At 53.3% G+C, this 16731-nt stretch overlaps 1 protein-coding gene across 1 annotated transcript in view; it reads left to right on the forward strand.

Moving 5' to 3' along the window:
• The window catches only part of POLE (DNA polymerase epsilon, catalytic subunit), a 56043-nt gene that overhangs the window by 38278 nt on the left and 1034 nt on the right, over positions 1-16731 (forward strand). Inside the window, exons 40-48 of the mRNA XM_039471600.2 lie at positions 2344-2517; positions 3760-3885; positions 5792-5924; positions 7418-7607; positions 9173-9304; positions 9452-9645; positions 15416-15616; positions 15951-16076; positions 16595-16684. Coding sequence (XP_039327534.2) covers positions 2344-2517; positions 3760-3885; positions 5792-5924; positions 7418-7607; positions 9173-9304; positions 9452-9645; positions 15416-15616; positions 15951-16076; positions 16595-16684 — 1366 coding nt within the window. The remainder of the gene's footprint in view (positions 1-2343; positions 2518-3759; positions 3886-5791; positions 5925-7417; positions 7608-9172; positions 9305-9451; positions 9646-15415; positions 15617-15950; positions 16077-16594; positions 16685-16731) is intronic.

A 16731-nucleotide genomic window follows, 5' to 3' on the forward strand; every position in this document is an offset into this window, starting at 1 on the left:
GTGATCCACCCGCCTCGGCCTCCCAAAGTGCTGGGATTACAGGCTTGAGCCACCGTGCCCGGCAATTTTTTTTTTATTTTTTATTTTTTAAAGATGGGGTTTCACCATGATGGCCAGGCTGGTCTTGAACTCCTGACCTCAGGTGATCCATCCACCTCGGCCTCCCAAACTGCTAGGATTACAGGCATGAGCCACCGCGCCCGGCCGAGTTTCCCCTCTTAAGTCTGTTGTCTTTACATGTGGGTCCAGCCTGGTCCCCGGCAACTGTGCCAGGTGCTGCCTCTGACCTCCTTGTGGTGGGCGGTGCTTCACACAAAGAGCCTTTCTAACCGGGGCTGCTTCTCGAAGTAAACAAAGTGCATCATGGGAATCTCCCGCTAGCCATGCCGAGTGTGACGCACGAGGCATTGGCCCTGAGGTGTCAGGAGCCATCTGCCGTGGAGGGGTTGCGGGCAGCTTCTCGCCCTGCTCGCCCGTGGTGTTTCATGCCGGGGCACACTTGCTTTGCGGCAGAGGTGGCCCAAGCGCTTCATGGCCTCAGTCCCACAGCAGCCCTGGGACGGGCAGCGGTTATTGTCCGTTTTCAGATGAGGAAACTGAGGTCAGAGGGGCTGCCTTCGTGGTTTTGGTCATACCACAAATTAATGGAAGGGTTTGTGCTCAAAAACAAGTCTTTGTGATTCCAGATCCTGTCCTTAGCCATAGTTTTAATGACTCCACACAAAAGGGGAGAGGGAACGTGTCCGAGCTGGGAAGTGAGGCAGGGAGAGGGCCGGTGGGAAGAGGCAAGGAGGTAGTCGGGGGCCCGGAGCAGGGTCTTGGCAGAAAGACAGGCAGCCCAGGTCTGAGAGGCGGAGGGAGCCCGACAGCAGGTGGCAGGAACTGCCGCTTTGAGAAACGTGGGCTTTGCGGAATTGTTGGAAGAGTTTGTGATGAAAGGGAGTTTTAGGAATGGGACTTCAACCTGTGTAGGTTCCATTGTGACATTCTGTTGTTGACCCCATTGAAGTTCCCACTTCTTCAGTAGGGTGATGTGCAGTTTTGGGACCCTTTAGCTAAATTGGGGTTTCACTACCAGAGCAGTTGGCATCTCTGCCCTAAGGGGAAGTGAAGGGGGTCAGAGAGGGTGTGTACAGGGCACTGCCTAGTGCCCAGTTGTCTTACCTGTGACCGGGGCCCCCGCCACAGGAAACTTGTTTACACTGGCACACACCCTTGTGGCTTTTGTGTGAGGTGTGTCCAGGTCCCATCTGCCTGACCATTGCTCTGGTGCAGGGCCCAGCCTTGTGTTCCCCCTAGTGTTGTAGGGAAGACCCAGAACGGCCCCTGCTTCCTCAGCAGAAGACACCAAATCAGTAATCACCTCAGTAGGGAACAGATGCAAGGATGTGTTGCTTACAGCTTCTGCACAGGGAGGGCACTGCGAGTGGGGAGGCCACCCTCCGTCCCTGGGTCACGCGAGGCAGAACTGAAGAGTCAGTCAGGGAGAGTGCCCAGGGCACTAGCCGAGTGAGGGAATGGGATGTGGGCACGTTCAGTTCATGTGCAAGCACCTGAATGGTCCTTTTAAAGGAAGTGGTGGGAAGGCAGGGAGCCCAGCCTGCTAGGCAGGAGGGAGCCTCCAAATTCTTGTCTCTGACCACCGGTTGGAGCCACGTGGATATGACGTGGACATGGTGTTCTTTTTTTTTTTTTGAGACGGAGTCTCACTCTGTCCCCAAGGCTGGAGTGCAGTGGCACGATCTCGGTGCACTGCAGCCTCTGCCTCCCAGGTTCAAGCGATTCTGCTCTAACCTTCCAAGTAAAGTAGCTGGGATGACAGACACGTGCCAGCCCAGGTAATTTTTCGTATTTTTAGTAGAAATGGGGTTTCACCATGTTGACTAGGCTGGTCTGGAACTCCTGACCTGAGGTGATCTGCCCGCCTTGGCCTCTCAAAGTGCTGGATTACAGGTGTGAGCCACCACGCCCGGCCTAGTGTGGTGTTCTGATGTCCAGGCAGTGGCTCTGCCCTGTCACACACCTGCTGCTGCGTGCTGTGCCGCCCTCAGAGGGCCAGGCCCGTCTTGCCAGTCCATCTGTCCTGCTTCAGAGCACAGAGTTTGGGTTATGTTGAGGGATGTGGTGAAGCCTGAGCTAGTTTAAGGAATGACATGGAAAGAAACACATTAGGCGTGAGGGTAAGGGACAGTGACTTAAGGTGGGGACAGTGAGAAGGGGAGGAGACCATGACAGATTTGGACCCAGCTGTGCAGGGAAAACCTCTCCCCGTGACAGAGCGTCCAGTGTGGCAGCGCCGTGGGAGGGCTGAGGGCATGAGAGGGTCCTGCACTTCTCTTCCAGAATCCTGAAGAGCATGGTGGTGGGCTGGGTGAAGGAGATCACCCAGTACCACAACATCTACGCAGACAACCAGGTGATGCACTTCTACCGCTGGCTGCGGTCTCCGTCCTCTCTGCTGCACGACCCCGCCCTGCACCGCACGCTCCACAGCATGATGAAGAAGCTCTTCCTGCAGTGAGTGCGCCTCACCCCTGGGCTGCCCACCGCGTCCTCAGCTGGGCCGGTCTCTCAGTCCCCAAAGCCAGAGGCGGGGCCAGCCAGTGCCTCTGGGATAAGCAGTCTGTTTCTGGATTTGTGGAGCATAGCAATCCAGAGGATCCCAGGGAAACAAAACACAGCTGCTGCTGCAGCGTTGCCTGTCATCCTGCAGAGAATGCCGGGCGACACCTCGCTCCTGCCCCGTTTCCGCCCGAGTCGTGCTGCGGCTCATGGCTGTGGGCCTCGCTTGTTGGAGTGAAAATTGGAGCTCTGTGCCGTGTGAAAGAACATCTAGCCTCTTTCCAGCCTTGTGCTGTCGTTACAAATAGCAAATCAGCGAGAGGCTTCGTGCGTGGGCTGGCGCAGGTAGATCGGCAGGCTGGTTTCTGTGGAGTAGCCCAGTCGCCGGCCTGGCAGGTTTATAACCGGGATGAATGCTGATTTGACGGACATCACCTAAGCGGTCCCACAGGGGCTCATGCTCCCCAGTGCGACTGGGGATTGTTGCCCAGCTGCTAGGATGAGAGTGCTTCTTGGTGTGGTCTTAACTCAGGATCCTTACAATGAATGAAGTCGAATTTTCTCTTCTAATTCTTTGTCTATTTCTCTGTAGTTTTGTTGGTTTTTCTCTTACTGAACATTGAATGAGTTGTCTCCATACAAAAAGTTGCCGTTCTTCTGTGATAAGAATTTGTTAGGGCCGGGCGTGGTGGCTCAAGCCTGTAATCCCAGCACTTTGGGAGGCTGAGGCGGGTGGATCACGAGGTCGAGAGATCGAGACCATCCTAGTCAACATGGTGAAACCCCGTCTCTACTAAAAATACAAAAATTCACTGGGCATGGTGGCGCGTGCCTGTAATCCCAGCTACTCAGGAGGCTGAGGCAGGAGAATTGCCTGAACCCAGGAGGCGGAGGTTGCAGTGAGCCGAGATCGCGCCATTGCACTCCAGCCTGGGCAACAAGAGCGAAACTCTGTCTCAAAAAAAAAAAAAAAGAATTTGTTAATTTTTTCCTCAGTTTTTGGTTATCTTACCTTTGTTTGTGGTGGATTTTTGCCATGCAGAAATCATCGCTCTTCATTGCTTCTGGGCTCTAGTGTATCTTGGAGGCTTTTCCGCCTCAGGACCCTGAGGTCTCTTCCCTCAGGGGTTTTCTGAGTGCCCTCCGGCTCTGCGTGGCTGTGGCGTCTCCACCACAGACTCTGCACTTGCTCCACAGGCTCATCGCTGAGTTCAAGCGCCTGGGGTCATCAGTCATCTACGCCAACTTCAACCGTATCATCCTCTGTACAAAGAAGCGCCGTGTCGAAGACGCCGTTGCCTACGTGGAGTACGTCACCAGCAGGTGTGGCTGGCGGGTCCTGTGGCTTGGAGAGGGGATGCTACAAATGACCCCTGCGGTGCCGGCGGTCCCCTGGGTGGACCGGGAGGTCCTTAGAAGCACCATGGTGGATTGACAGCAGCATGCAGAGGGGGCTGCCACCACCTGCATGCTGAGCAGCTCAGAGGCCAGGCAGGTGTGGGGCTTGAGTTTAGGACGTTCAGGAAGTGGCCTGCCTTTGCTAAGAAGGTTCCACAGAGTGCCCTTTTTTTTTTCCTCCCATGGGAGACACAGATTCAAGGCACCTTGAATATATGCACCCCGTAAGTGTGCACATACAAATCCTTCATAGACATCAGTGTTGGCAACTGGGAGTAGTGTGGTTCCAGGGTGCTCAGATGCGCACAGCTCTCAGCTGTCAGAGCCTCGTGTTGTGGTTGGACTTCCTGCCTTCCACGCTGTGCTCCTGAGGCTCCTCCTGGGCCTTGCTGTATTACTCACACACTCAGCACGATTTAATCTACATAGGAGACAAGGCAGCAGAGAAGTCTCCACCGGCTCCTTTTGTTCGATGGACAGTAGGAAGCTCCCCTCCCAGGTGCACTTACCCTGGGCGTGAATGCAGCCCTTTCTGAGCACAGAGAGGAGTCGCTCGAGGAGGCAGAGAGTGCAAGGGTCTGGTCTTCACATGGTTTCAGGACAGCATCTGGGGGCACTGCAGAAAAGGCTGATAGTAAATTGATAATAGGTCTTATGACTGAGTAACAGGAAGGTAGAGTTTATAAGACTTATTCCTAATCAAATTATTTTGATTATTTTGAAACTGAATTATTTTGAAACACAAAACCACCGTTCTCCTGCAGACTCGCTGTGGCCTCTTGTGTCTATACAGGATGAGCTTTGATGGTCAGTGGTCATGATGTGTGCCTGGCAGAGCTGGCTGGTGCTGGAAGTGTGTTTCAGAACGTGGCTGAGATGATGGGAAGGGTGTGCCTGTCCTCCACATTGGCCTGGGCAGCTCCAGGGGTGCCCTCTGCCTGAGGAGCCCGGGGTTGCTCATGTTGGGAACCAGCTGCCATTCTGTTTCCCGACAGAATGGAGTGCAAAGTTAGGGAGAAGCTCAAGGCCTCCCAGGAGCTCCGGCATGGCTGACTCGGCTGCATTGTAAAGTTGTTACTTAGGATGTTCTTCCTTCCTTCCTTCCTTTGTTTATTCTTCCATTTTTTGTTTTTGTTTGTTGGTTTTTTAAGAGATGGGGTCTTGCTCTGTCACCCAGGCTGGAGTGCAGTGGTGCAGTCATGGCTCACTGCAGCCTCAGCCTCTGGGCTCAAGCTGTCTGCCCACCTCAGCCCACTGAGTAGATGGGACTAGAAGTGCATGCCAGCATGCCCAGCCAATTTTTGTATTTTTTGTAGAGACAGGGTTTTGCCACGTTGCCCAGGCTGATCTCAAACTCCTGAGCTCAGGCGATCCTCCTACCTCAGCCTCCCAAAGTGCTGGGATTATAGGCGTGAGCCACTGCACCCAGCCTGTTACTTTTGTTCTTTTCTGAAATGGATGTAATGTGCAGAGGAATGGGTCAGCTGTAGGGAGGCTTAACTGAGGAGTGACAAGGATAATGACAGCTTAGAAGAGCTTGGCAGTGGGAAGCTCTGCGGTTGGTGACCTGCAGCTGCAGGTCATTGGAGGCTGCAGAGCAGGGGCAGGGGCTGTCCCGAGCAGAGGAGGCACCCAGCTTCCTTTGTGGCTGCTGGCGGGCCTGGCGGGGTCCCTTAGTTTTATGTTTATCGCATTTCCCTAGGAAGCCTGAGGGATGATTTGATCTGAATGAACTTTCAAATTCAGTGTTAAGTAAGTGGAGGGTAAGTAGACAGATAGCAAGGTGGATCTCATGTCAGGAATGAAACCTGTCTTAAATGCTCCTCTGCAGCATCCATTCGAAGGAGATCTTCCATTCCTTGACAATTTCTTTCTCTCGATGCTGGGAATTTCTTCTCTGGATGGACCCATCCAACTATGGTGGAATCAAAGGAAAAGTCTCATCTCGGATTCACTGCGGACTGGTGAGAGAGCTGCGGTGTGGCACCCAAGCCAGCTTTGGGGGCCACGTTCGTTCCCACAGCAAGTGCTGAGTGCTCAGGGCCCCGGCAGGCCTGGCTGTGTGGCAGCAGGCACTGCAGCGGCGTCTTGCCCTCGTGAACAAGCGAGGAGACCATATGCAGACAAGCACGCCAGTGCGGAGTGCGGCATCGGCCCTGGCAAGGGCTTGCCCTGGGCAGGAGGGAGGTAGAGGCCCGTGAGGTGGTGACAGGGAAGCAGGGAGCTGATGGAGTGCACCGGAATCGTGCAAGCTTGAGGTCCCTCCAGTGGGCGGGCACCAGGGAGGCTGAGCGCAGGTAAGTGGGGGTGCTCCCAGATGCAGGAAGAGAGCTGGCAGGTCCAGGCAACTTGGCCATGGCAGGTCAGGGCCTTGGTTTTCATGGGGATGGGAGGTTCTGTGAGGGTGAGGTTGGAGCTGTCTTGGCCCCTATGTGGATAAGCCACCATCTGAGGGCACAGGCAGGTAAAGCCAGTTAATACCTGTCCCAAGGAGACGCCGGGCAGCCGAGGTTGATCAGAAGGGCCTAGGTGGGCTTTGAGGTGGGGCCGAGGGGCCAGCGGATTGGATGTGGGCAAATGCCCAGGTGTGGGCCAGGCTGTGGGTGAATGGAGGTGGCTGTCAGGAGCAGTGTGGGGGAAGGAGTTACGTCTGGCTGGGACTCATGGTCTTATGGTGTTTGCAAGGTTGAGACATGGGTGGTCAGCTGATGCAGGAGTGGCCAGAGAGTGTCTGTGTGGGTTGCGAGAGGCCTGTGTCCTCCACAGGGGTCCTCACAGAGGGCTGAGAGGAAGCCACGGGGGCCAGGCCCTCAGACGTCAGAGGGAAAGCCCTTCTGTAAGGAGGTGGGCGCTTCTCAAGGCTGCCCAGGACCTGGATGGGAGCGATTCTGGTTGGAGTTGACCTGATCGGAGGGGTTCAGAACAAAGTGGGAGGGCAGAAATGCAGGCAGTGTAGACAGCTCTGAGGAGAGGATCAGCATGTGGTCACAGCAGGTAGCAGTGGGTGTCCGTGTCTACACAGATGTGGTCGGCGCCATGGCACGAACACGGGTGGTGCGGGAGGGCTGCCCGCAGTGAGGCTGGGTCTGTGATGGGGTTGTGCCATCCAGGAGATTGGTGGACTCGGGAAAGAACCGTCACCAGGAATCTCTGGCTGTTTTTTTCATCCTGCGGGGTGGGAGTTCACTAATTTTCAAGTGAAACCTGAAAGAGCAGAATGAGGCTTGCAGTCCCAGGTAATGAGCGTTTCTGTGCACCGGGCACGTCTCACAAAGCGTGCTGTGCTGGGAGCCACCCTGCAGGATTCACGGAGGCTCCGGGAAGCGCAGCGACTGCAGGGAAGGCCTCTGGTCAAATGGGGCAGATGGACCCAGGTTGGAGGAGCCTTCCCTGCGGCATCCCGGCCCTCGGCAGGCCGCAGTGGTGCAAACACAGCCACGTTGTCTCTGTGTTACAGCAAGACCCCCAGGAAGCAGGGGGAGCAGCGGATGAGCAGGAAGATGAGGAGGAGGAGGAAAAGGATGGGGAGGAGGAGGAAGATGCGGAGGAGTCCGGTGTGGAGGATTTACTGGAAAACAACTGGAACATTTTGCAGTTTTTGCCGCAAGCAGCCTCTTGCCAGAGCTACTTTCTCATGATTGTTTCAGGTGAGCCCAAGGCCCAGCGCTGTGCAGCCCCCACTGGGGGACTCACGGTCAGTAGATGCGGCTCCTGTGCTGTGGTATCGCAGGAAGGGAGACAGTGGGAAAATCAGGTCAGGCGGAGCGTGTCCAGCAATTGGGACTTTGTGAGCCAAGGTGCCTCCTCTTCCCCGCTCCAAGCCATGTTCCATTGGAGGACCCGGAGAGGGGTGGCTGTCCTCACGTCATGCCTTACTCTCATGAAACCCCATGGGTAGCGGCTGCTCCTGGCCATGTCGTTGAGGGATTTCCTAGCTCTGCTCCTGCATTCCGATTTGGTGACTCAGCCAGATACATTCCCGGGGAACACGTGTGTGCACCTTCAGTAACTGGTGATAAAGCCCTGGGTCAGCTGCCCCCTGGCTGGTCTGTGAGGCCTAGCTTTCTGGTGGGGAGATTCTTAGGCCTCAGTTTGGGTCTGCAGGTTTAGTTTGCAAATCAAGCAGTGCACGTTACTGGGCAGATGAAGTGTATAAAGGAAGCACTGTAGTTCAGAGCCCTGAGTTAAAACAGCAAGTCGTGATACGTGCACACAGTCACAGAGGCTTCGTTGATGATGATATTATATTTTTGTCTACATGTCCTTGAGTATTTAACTTTCTCAGTTCTCTTCTGCAACTTTCTTTTTTTGAGACAGAGTTTCACTCTTGTTGCCCAGGCTAGGGTGCAATGGTGCGATCTCAGCTCACCGCAACCTCTGCCTCCCAGGTTCAAGTGATTCTCCTGACTCAGCCTCCTGAGTAGCTGGGATTACAGGCATGTGCCACCACAGCCAGCTAATTTTGTATTTTTAGTAGAGACGGGATTTCACCATGTTGTTGGTCAGGCCGGTCTTGAACTCCTGACCTAAGACTCTTTTGAAAAGTTCTGGGTTGGCTGGGCACGGTGGCTCATGCCTGTAATCCCAGCACTTTGGGAGGCCAAGGCAGGTGGATCACCTCAGGTCGGGAGTTTGAGAGCAGCCTGGCCAACATGGTGAAACCCTGTCTCTACTGAAAATACAAAAATTAGCCATGCATGGTGGTACATGCCTGTAATTCCAGCTATTCGCGAGGCTGAAGCAGGAAAATCGCTTGAACCCAGGAGGCGGAGGTTGCAGTGAGCCGAGATTGTGCCATTGCACTCCAGCCCGGGCAACAAGAGCAAATCTCCTTCTCAAAAAAGAAAAGTTAAGTTCTGGGTGACAGGCCGGGAGGAGTTATTAGAGAAGCGTGCTGACACCAGGACCCAGCCTTCACTTGTATTGGGAGCTGTTTTTTGCACACTACCCAGTGAGAGGGTTAATGTGCACAGCATTATTTATACAGTTTTCTCTCTGAGAATGAACTCGGGTATCAGCAAGTGCTCCTTCTCAGTCCCACTTCTCAGTTATAACTGACTTTTAGCTCATCTAAAGGCCGCAAATAAAATCATGAACAATGACATTTTAGCCACATCTTGTCAGGCGTTCTGACCAGCTGTGGGGTCCCCTCAGATTCTGGGGTGTTTGCAGCACCCTGACTCGGCCGGTGATGTGTGTTACCTCTCCACAGCGTACATTGTGGCCGTGTACCACTGCATGAAGGATGAGCTGAGGCGCAGTGTCCCAGGGAGTACCCCCGTGAGGAGGCGGGGGGCCAGCCAGCTCTCCCAGGAGGCCGAGGGGGCAGCTGGAGCCCTTCCCGGTGAGCAGTCTTTTGTTTCTCAAGGCCACTGCTGTGTGCCAGTGACCTAGCCCCTCTGTGTGCCGTGGGTGGTCCAGACAGACAGACGGGAGATCCCCAGTGCCAGGCAGGTCCCAGACCCCTCCCTCAGCATCCTTATGCTTCCAGGAATGATCACCTTCTCTCAGGATTACGTCGCTAATGAACTCACTCAGAGCTTCTTCACCATCACTCAGAAGATACAGAAGAAAGTCACGGGCTCTCGGAACTCGACCGAGCTCTCGGAGATGTTTCCTGTCCTCCCCGGTTCCCACTTGCTGCTCAATAACCCTGCTCTGGAGTTCATCAAATACGTGTGCAAGGTGAGGGTGCCAGTGTGCGTGTGAGGTGAGGACGCTGACATATGTGTGTGAGGTGAGAATGTTCATGTGTGGAAGGTGAGGCTTAATGTGCATGGTGAGCGTGCCAGCGTACGTGTGCAAGATACAGACACCAGCACACTTGTGCACGGTAAGGATGTCAGTGTGTACAGGGTGAGGCTTTGGGGTGTGCAGGGTCCGGGGCCAGCGCGTGCAAGGTGACGGGCAGGTGTAAGCGTTCATTCCACCAGCATTTACCATGCCCTGTCACGTGCAGCCACAGTTGAGGCATTCGTGCTCAGGTGTGAGCAAGATAGGAAAGGCCCTGCCTGGTGGGGCCTCTGCTAACAGTAAAGCCGAGAAGGGAGACGGGAGTTCGGAGGCTCAGGTGCTGTGGGGACGGCGCCTGTCGGGGCGCTGGGACCAGGGCAGGAGGAGGGAGGAAGGACACCGAGGCCCCGGGGGGCGAGCTCGGTGTGCTGGAGTAGTCACAGCCGGGAGGCTGGGTCACGGGAGACTCGTAGGCTGGACCAGGACTCAGAGCTGATGAGATGAGGGCTTGCTCGGATGCCGAGGCCTTTCTGGGAAAAGCAGATGGAGTCCAAGGGGGGATAATATTACCAGATAACCACCGCAGGGCCAGCCCTGATGGAGCAGGGCACTTCCCTGCCCGTTTCCTCACTCAGCCTTCCCAGCAAACTGCATGTCACCCACGGCTAAGGTTACGCTGACAGCCTTGGGGTCTGCTTGTGGTAAGTGTTTTTGGCCCACCATTTTAAGTCCTATTTTGTGGAGTGCCATCGTGTGAGTTTCTATTTCTAGGTGAATGGAATTGTGCCGCCATCGGCAGGATACAGGATAGTCGCCACCGAAAACATTCCCCGTGCTGCTCCTGGGGGCTCGAGCCCGCCTCACTGGACATCCCTTTAGCCACTGATGTGTCCTCTGACCTTGCGTTTTTTTTCTCTTCCAGAGCATCACATAAGTAGAGACATACGAGCAGGCTTTGGGATCTGGCTTCTTAGCAAAACACACTTGCGGTTGGTTCATCCACGCTGTCGTGTGTATCATCAGCACTTCCTCCCTTTCTCTTGTGATAGTGTCCGTTGTATGAGTGAAACACAGCTTGCTTTTCATTCACGGGTAAAGGACATTTGGGTTTTTTTCACCTTTTGGTGATTAATAGCAAAGCTGCTATAAACATTCGTTTGTTTGTTTGTTTGTTTTTGTTTTTGAGACGGAGTTTCGCTCTTGTTACCCAGGCTGGAGTGCAATGGCGCGATCTCGGCTCACCGCAACCTCCGCCTCCTGGGTTCAGGCAATTCTCCTGCCTCAGCCTCCTGAGTAGCTGGGATTACAGGCATGCGCCACCATGCCCAGCTAATTTTTTGTATTTTTAGTAGAGATGGGGTTTCACCATGTTGACCAGGTTGGTCTCGATCTCTTGACCTTGTGATCCACCCGCCCCGGCCTCCCAAAGTGCTGGGATTACAGGCTTGAGCCGCCGCGCCCAGCCTATAAACATTCTTTAGGTGCAGATTTTTGTGTGAACATAAATTTCAGTTTTCTGAGGGTTAAAACCCAGGAGGAGCGTTGCTGGGTCATTTTTTAAGTGTGTGTTTAGCTTGATAAGAAACTGCCAGACTCTATTTAGAGACAGGATTTCACCATGTTGGCCGGTATGGTCTCTATCTCTTGACCTCGGGATCTGCCCACCTCGGGCTCCCAAAGTGCCGGGATTACATGCGTGGGCCACCACGTGTGGCCATGACTTAACTTTTATGCAGCGTGCGTGCTGTAGATCCAAGTCCGTATTTCTGTATGGAATATCTGATTGCAGGCACATCTGTCTTACTGTGCTTTGAAGATGTTACATGTATTTTTACAAACTGAAGGTTTGTGGAAATCTCATGTTGAGCAAGTCTCGTTTTTCCAACAGCACATGCTCACTGTGTCTGTGTCACATTTGGGTAATTCTCGGGATATTTCATACTTTTCCACTATTATTATATCAGCCACGATGACCTCAGATGCTTCTGTGGCGATCGTTTTGGGGCGCCGTGAACCGTGCACGTAGAAGACCGTGAACTGAATGTTGTGCATGTCCTGACTGCCCCACTCACTGGCAATTCTGCCATCTCTCTCCCTCTCCGTGGGCCCCTCCCCCCCATCCCGATGGCACAACAGTATTGAAATTAGGTGAGTTAATAGCCCTGCAATGACCTCTAAGCCTTTAAGTGAAAGGAAGAGTCACACGTCTCTCGATTTACATAAAAAGCTAGAGATGGTTAAGCTTAGTGAGGAAGGTCTCAAAAGTCGAGACAGGCTGAAAGCTAGGCCACTTGAACCAGCTAGCCAAGTCAACTGCAAAGGAAAGGTTACAAGTGCCCCTCTACTGAACACACGAATGACAAGGAAGTGAAACAGCCTGTGCTGATACAGCGAAAGTTTCATCTGGCTCCATCAAACCAGATACAACACCCCCTTAAGCCAGAGCCTAATCCAGAGCAGGGCTCTCACTCTCTGCAGTTCCATGATGGCCGAGAGGTGAGGAGGCTGTAGAAGGAAAGCTTGAAGCTGGCAGAGGTTGGCTCATGGGATTTAGGGAAAGAAGCGATTCTGGTAACTTTATAGAAGTGCAAATGAGGCAGCAAGTGCGGGTGGCGAGGCTGCAGCAAGTTCTCCAGAAGATCCATCTGGGATCATGGGCGAAGGTGGCTATACATACTAACAGCATATTATCAGCGTAGACAAACAGCCTTCTTTTGGAAGAAGATGCCATCTAGGACCTTCATAGCTGGAGAGGAGGCCTCAGAGCCTGGTTTCAGAGGGCGGGCTGACTCTCTTGTTAATGGCTCAGGGGGCGGGCTGACTCTCTTGTTAATGGCTCATGCAACTGGTGACTTTTAAGTCAAAGCCAGTGCTCACTGAATCTTAAGGGCACTGTTGAGACCTGCAGCTGAGCAAACAATTCCTTTCAAAATAGTACTGCCCATTGGCAGTGGACCCGGGCACCCACGCGCTCTGACGGAGAGGCACAAGGAGGTGAATTGCTGCTTTCCTGCCCGCAGACACATCCACTCTGCAGCCCGTGGAGCCAGGAGTAGTTTCGACTTTCAAGGTTTATGATTAAAAAATACGTCTCATGAGGCTACAGCTGCTATAGATACTGATTCTTCTGATGGATCTAGGCAAAGTAAATTGAAAACCGTTTGGAAGGATTCACCATTCTGGATGCCATTAAGAACATTTGTGATTGGCTGAGCACGGTGGCTCACGCCTGTAATCCCAGCACTTTGGGAGACCGAGGCAGGGGGATCACGAGGTCAAGAGATCGAGACCATCTTGGCCAACATGGTGAAACCCCATCTCTACTAAAAATAAAAAAAAATTAGCTGGGCATGGTGGCGCACGCCTGTAGTCCCAGCTACTCAGGAGGCTGAGGCAGGAGAATTGCTTGAACCCGGGAGGCGGAGGTTGCAGTGAGCCAAGGTAGCGTCACTGCACTCCAGCCTGACGACAGAGCGAGGCTCTCTCTCAAAAAAAAAAAAAAAAAAAAGTTGGGATTAACGGGAGAAGGGGTCAAAATATCAACATTAACAGGAATGTGTAAGAGGTTGATTCTGACCCTCATGGATGACTGAAAGTTTCAAGACTTTCATGGGAAACGTGACTGGAGATGTGGAAACAGCATGGGAACTAGAGTTAGAGGTAGAGCCTGAAGACGAACCTGAATTGCTGCATTCTCAGGACAAAATTTAACACAAAGAGTTGTTTTTCATGGATGAACAAAAAAGTCAGGTTTATTTTATTTTTTTTTTGGAGATGGAGTCTTGCTCTGTCACCTAGGCTAAATGCAGTGGCCTGGTCTCGACTCACTGCAACCTCTGCCTCCTGGGTTCAAGTGATTCTCCTGCCTCAGCCTCCCAAGTAGCTGGGATTACAGGTGCCTGTTGCAACGCCCAGCTAACTTTTTCATTTTTAATAGAGACGGAGTTTCTCCATATTGGCCAAGCTGGTCTCAAACTCCTGACCCCAGCTGATCCACCCACCTGCACCTCCCAAAATGCTGGGATTACAGGCATGAGCCACCACACCCAGCCCAAAAAAGTAGTTTCTTGAGATAAAGTGAACATTGTGGAAATGACAACAAAGGATTGAGAATATTCCATAAAACTTAGTTGCCAAAGCAGCAGTGGGGTTTGAGAGGGCTGGCTCCAGTTTTGAAAGAAGTTCTGCTGTGGGTAAAATGCTCTCAGACAGCATCACATGCTGTGGAGAAATCTTTTACGAAAGGAAGAGTCAGTCGATGCAGTAAACTTCATTGTTGTCTTTTAAAGAAATTGCCACAGCCACCCCAACCCTCAGCAATATCACCCTGATCAGTCAGCAGGCATTTACATTGAGGCAGGACCCTCCATCAGCAAAACAGTTACAACTCGCTGAAGGCTCAGATGATGGTTAGCATTTTTGAGCAATAAAACATTTCAAATTAAGATACATATGTTTTCTTAGACATAACACTGTTATTTACTTAATAAACTACAGTATAGGGCAAACCTAACTTTTGTATGGGCATGGTGGCTCACACCTGTAATCCCAGCACTTTGGGAGGCCCAGGCAGGTAGACTGAGCCCAGCAATTCAAGACCAGCCTGGGCAACATGGCGAAATCCATCTACAACTATCACAAAAATTACCTGGGCATGGTGGTGCATGCGTGATGTCCCAGCCACTGGGAAGGATGAGGTAGGAGGGTCGATTGAGCCCAAGAGGTCAATGCTGTAGTGAGCCATGATTGAGCCACTGCAGTCCATTCTGGGTGACACAGTGAGATCCTGTTTCAAAATAAAACCAATTACGTTAACTTTTTTGTTTTTTTTTTTTGAGATGGAGTCTTACTGTGTCACCCAGGCTGGAGTATAGTGGTGTGATCTTGGCTCACTGCAACCTCCACCTCCTTGGATTCAAGCAATTCTGCTCTAGCCTCCCCGGTAGCTGGGATTACATGTACACACCCTCACACCCAGCTAATTTTTGTATTTTTAGTAGAGACAGGGTTTCGCTATGTTGGCCAGGCTGGTCTTGAACTCCTGACCTCAGTTCATCCACCTGCCTTTGCCTCCCAAAGTGCTGGGAGCCACCACAGGCATGAGCCATCACACATGATATAATGTCTATATGCACTGAGAAACCAAAAGATTTGTGTGATTTGCTTTATTGTGGTATTTGCTCTGTTGAGGTGGTTTGAAACCGAGCTTGCACTGTCTTTACGTTTGTATTCCAGACCATTTGTTGAAAAAGACGATTCTTTTTCTGTTGAATCATTTTTGTACCTTTTTCCGTAACTTAATGACCTCATCTATGTGGATCTGTTTCTGGATTATGTATTTTTTTTTTATATCTTAGGTTCGATTTGCTAATATTTCTTTGAGGATTTTTTTGTCTGTGCTCAGTCTTTGTGCGGTCTTTGGTTGTAGTATCAGGGTGATGCTGGCCTCATGGAATGAGTTGGTGTGCTCTCCCTCTTCACTCTTCTGAAACAGACTGTGTAGAATCAGCAGCATTTCTTCCTTGAGTGTTTGGTAAATTCCCTGGGGAAGCCTGTTCTCACCGACGGAGAACTGCCAGTGTAGAGAAGTCAGCTCTCTGAGGCTGAGGAAGGGAGGAAGGGGCTCCAGGAACCGTAGCCTGAGGTCCAGAGGGTCCTGGTCCAGACCAGTGGCAGGGAGGCCCCGGGAGCTGCTTCCTGATGGGGGCCGTGGTCTCCACAGGTGCTGTCCCTGGACACCAACATCACAAATCAGGTGAATAAGCTGAACCGAGACCTGCTTCGCCTGGTGGATGTCGGTGAATTCTCCGAGGAAGCCCAGTTCAGAGACCCCTGCCGCTCCTACGTGCTCCCTGAGGTCACCTGCCGCAGCTGTAACTTCTGCCGTGACCTGGACCTGTGTAAAGACTCTTCCTTCTCAGAGGTGCGGCTGGGCTTCCCCGGGCCCTTCACGGGTGGGGCAGGATGTCTGAGGGCACTGTGGTGTCTCGGGGCTCCTGCAGCCCAGCTCTGTGGGCTACGCCTGCTGCCCTTCTGACTCAAGTGAATGGGCCACAGGCACCTTCTCAGGCCTCCCACACCATGTTTGGGGTGTTGTCCTAGGAAAGGCTCAAGTGCAGGTGGGAGGCCAGGTCCGAGCGCGGGCAGCTGCACTCGGGAGACTCGCCCTCACCAGGCACTTCCTCTCCTGAGATGCTGCGCACAGCACTGTGGTCTGGAGGCCGGCCGGTGACCTCTCCCACTCTTTCTCTGCCTAGGACGGGGTGGTCCTGCCTCAGTGGCTCTGCTCCAACTGTCAGGCGGCTTACGACTCCTCTGCCATTGAGATGGCGCTGGTAGACGTTCTGCAGAAGAAGCTGATGGCCTTCACCCTGCAGGACCTGGTGAGCAGTGCCCTGGTGTCCTCCAAGAGGCCTGCCTTGCAGACCATCTGTGCCCTGATCCTGATGGATGTTCTGTCCACACTGGTTGAGCATCTGCCTTGGGTCAAGAGTTGGCCTTGTGGGTGCTTTGTTCTCATGGAAGGAGACAGACACTCCGGAGTGTGAGAAGTGAAGGAGGAAGAGGGGGTTGCGCTGTTCGGCGGGGCCACGGGAAGGTCTTGCGGAGGGGTGTCCGAGCAGAGGCGGGGAGCACGCCAAGCTGCAGGAGAGAGGGAGCGAGCAGGGCCTGGAGGGGCTCAGGACTGGGTGTCCGGGGTGGGACGCCCACAGCGAGGGCGGGTGTAGGGAAGGCGCTGGCAGCATTTTACTCATAAATGAGGACTGGTGTGCGTGCAGTCGGGGCTCAAGTCTTACTGACGGGCCCACGAATGTGTCTCTCCTCTCGAGCCTGTGAAGCAGCAGCAGGGGGTCCGGCCGAGGTGGGAGGGCCGGCGCCCATTGGGGCTGTTCCCTTTCAGGTCTGCCTGAAGTGCCGCGGGGTGAAGGAGACCCACATGCCTGTGTACTGCAGCTGCGCAGGGGACTTTGCCCTCACCATCCACACCCAGGTGGGCTCTCCCTCACCTGCCTCGGCTCAGCCTCGCCTCCTCGACCT

This window comes from Saimiri boliviensis, chromosome 7 (genome assembly GCF_048565385.1).
Source record: "Saimiri boliviensis isolate mSaiBol1 chromosome 7, mSaiBol1.pri, whole genome shotgun sequence".
Lineage (NCBI taxonomy): Eukaryota > Metazoa > Chordata > Mammalia > Primates > Cebidae > Saimiri > Saimiri boliviensis.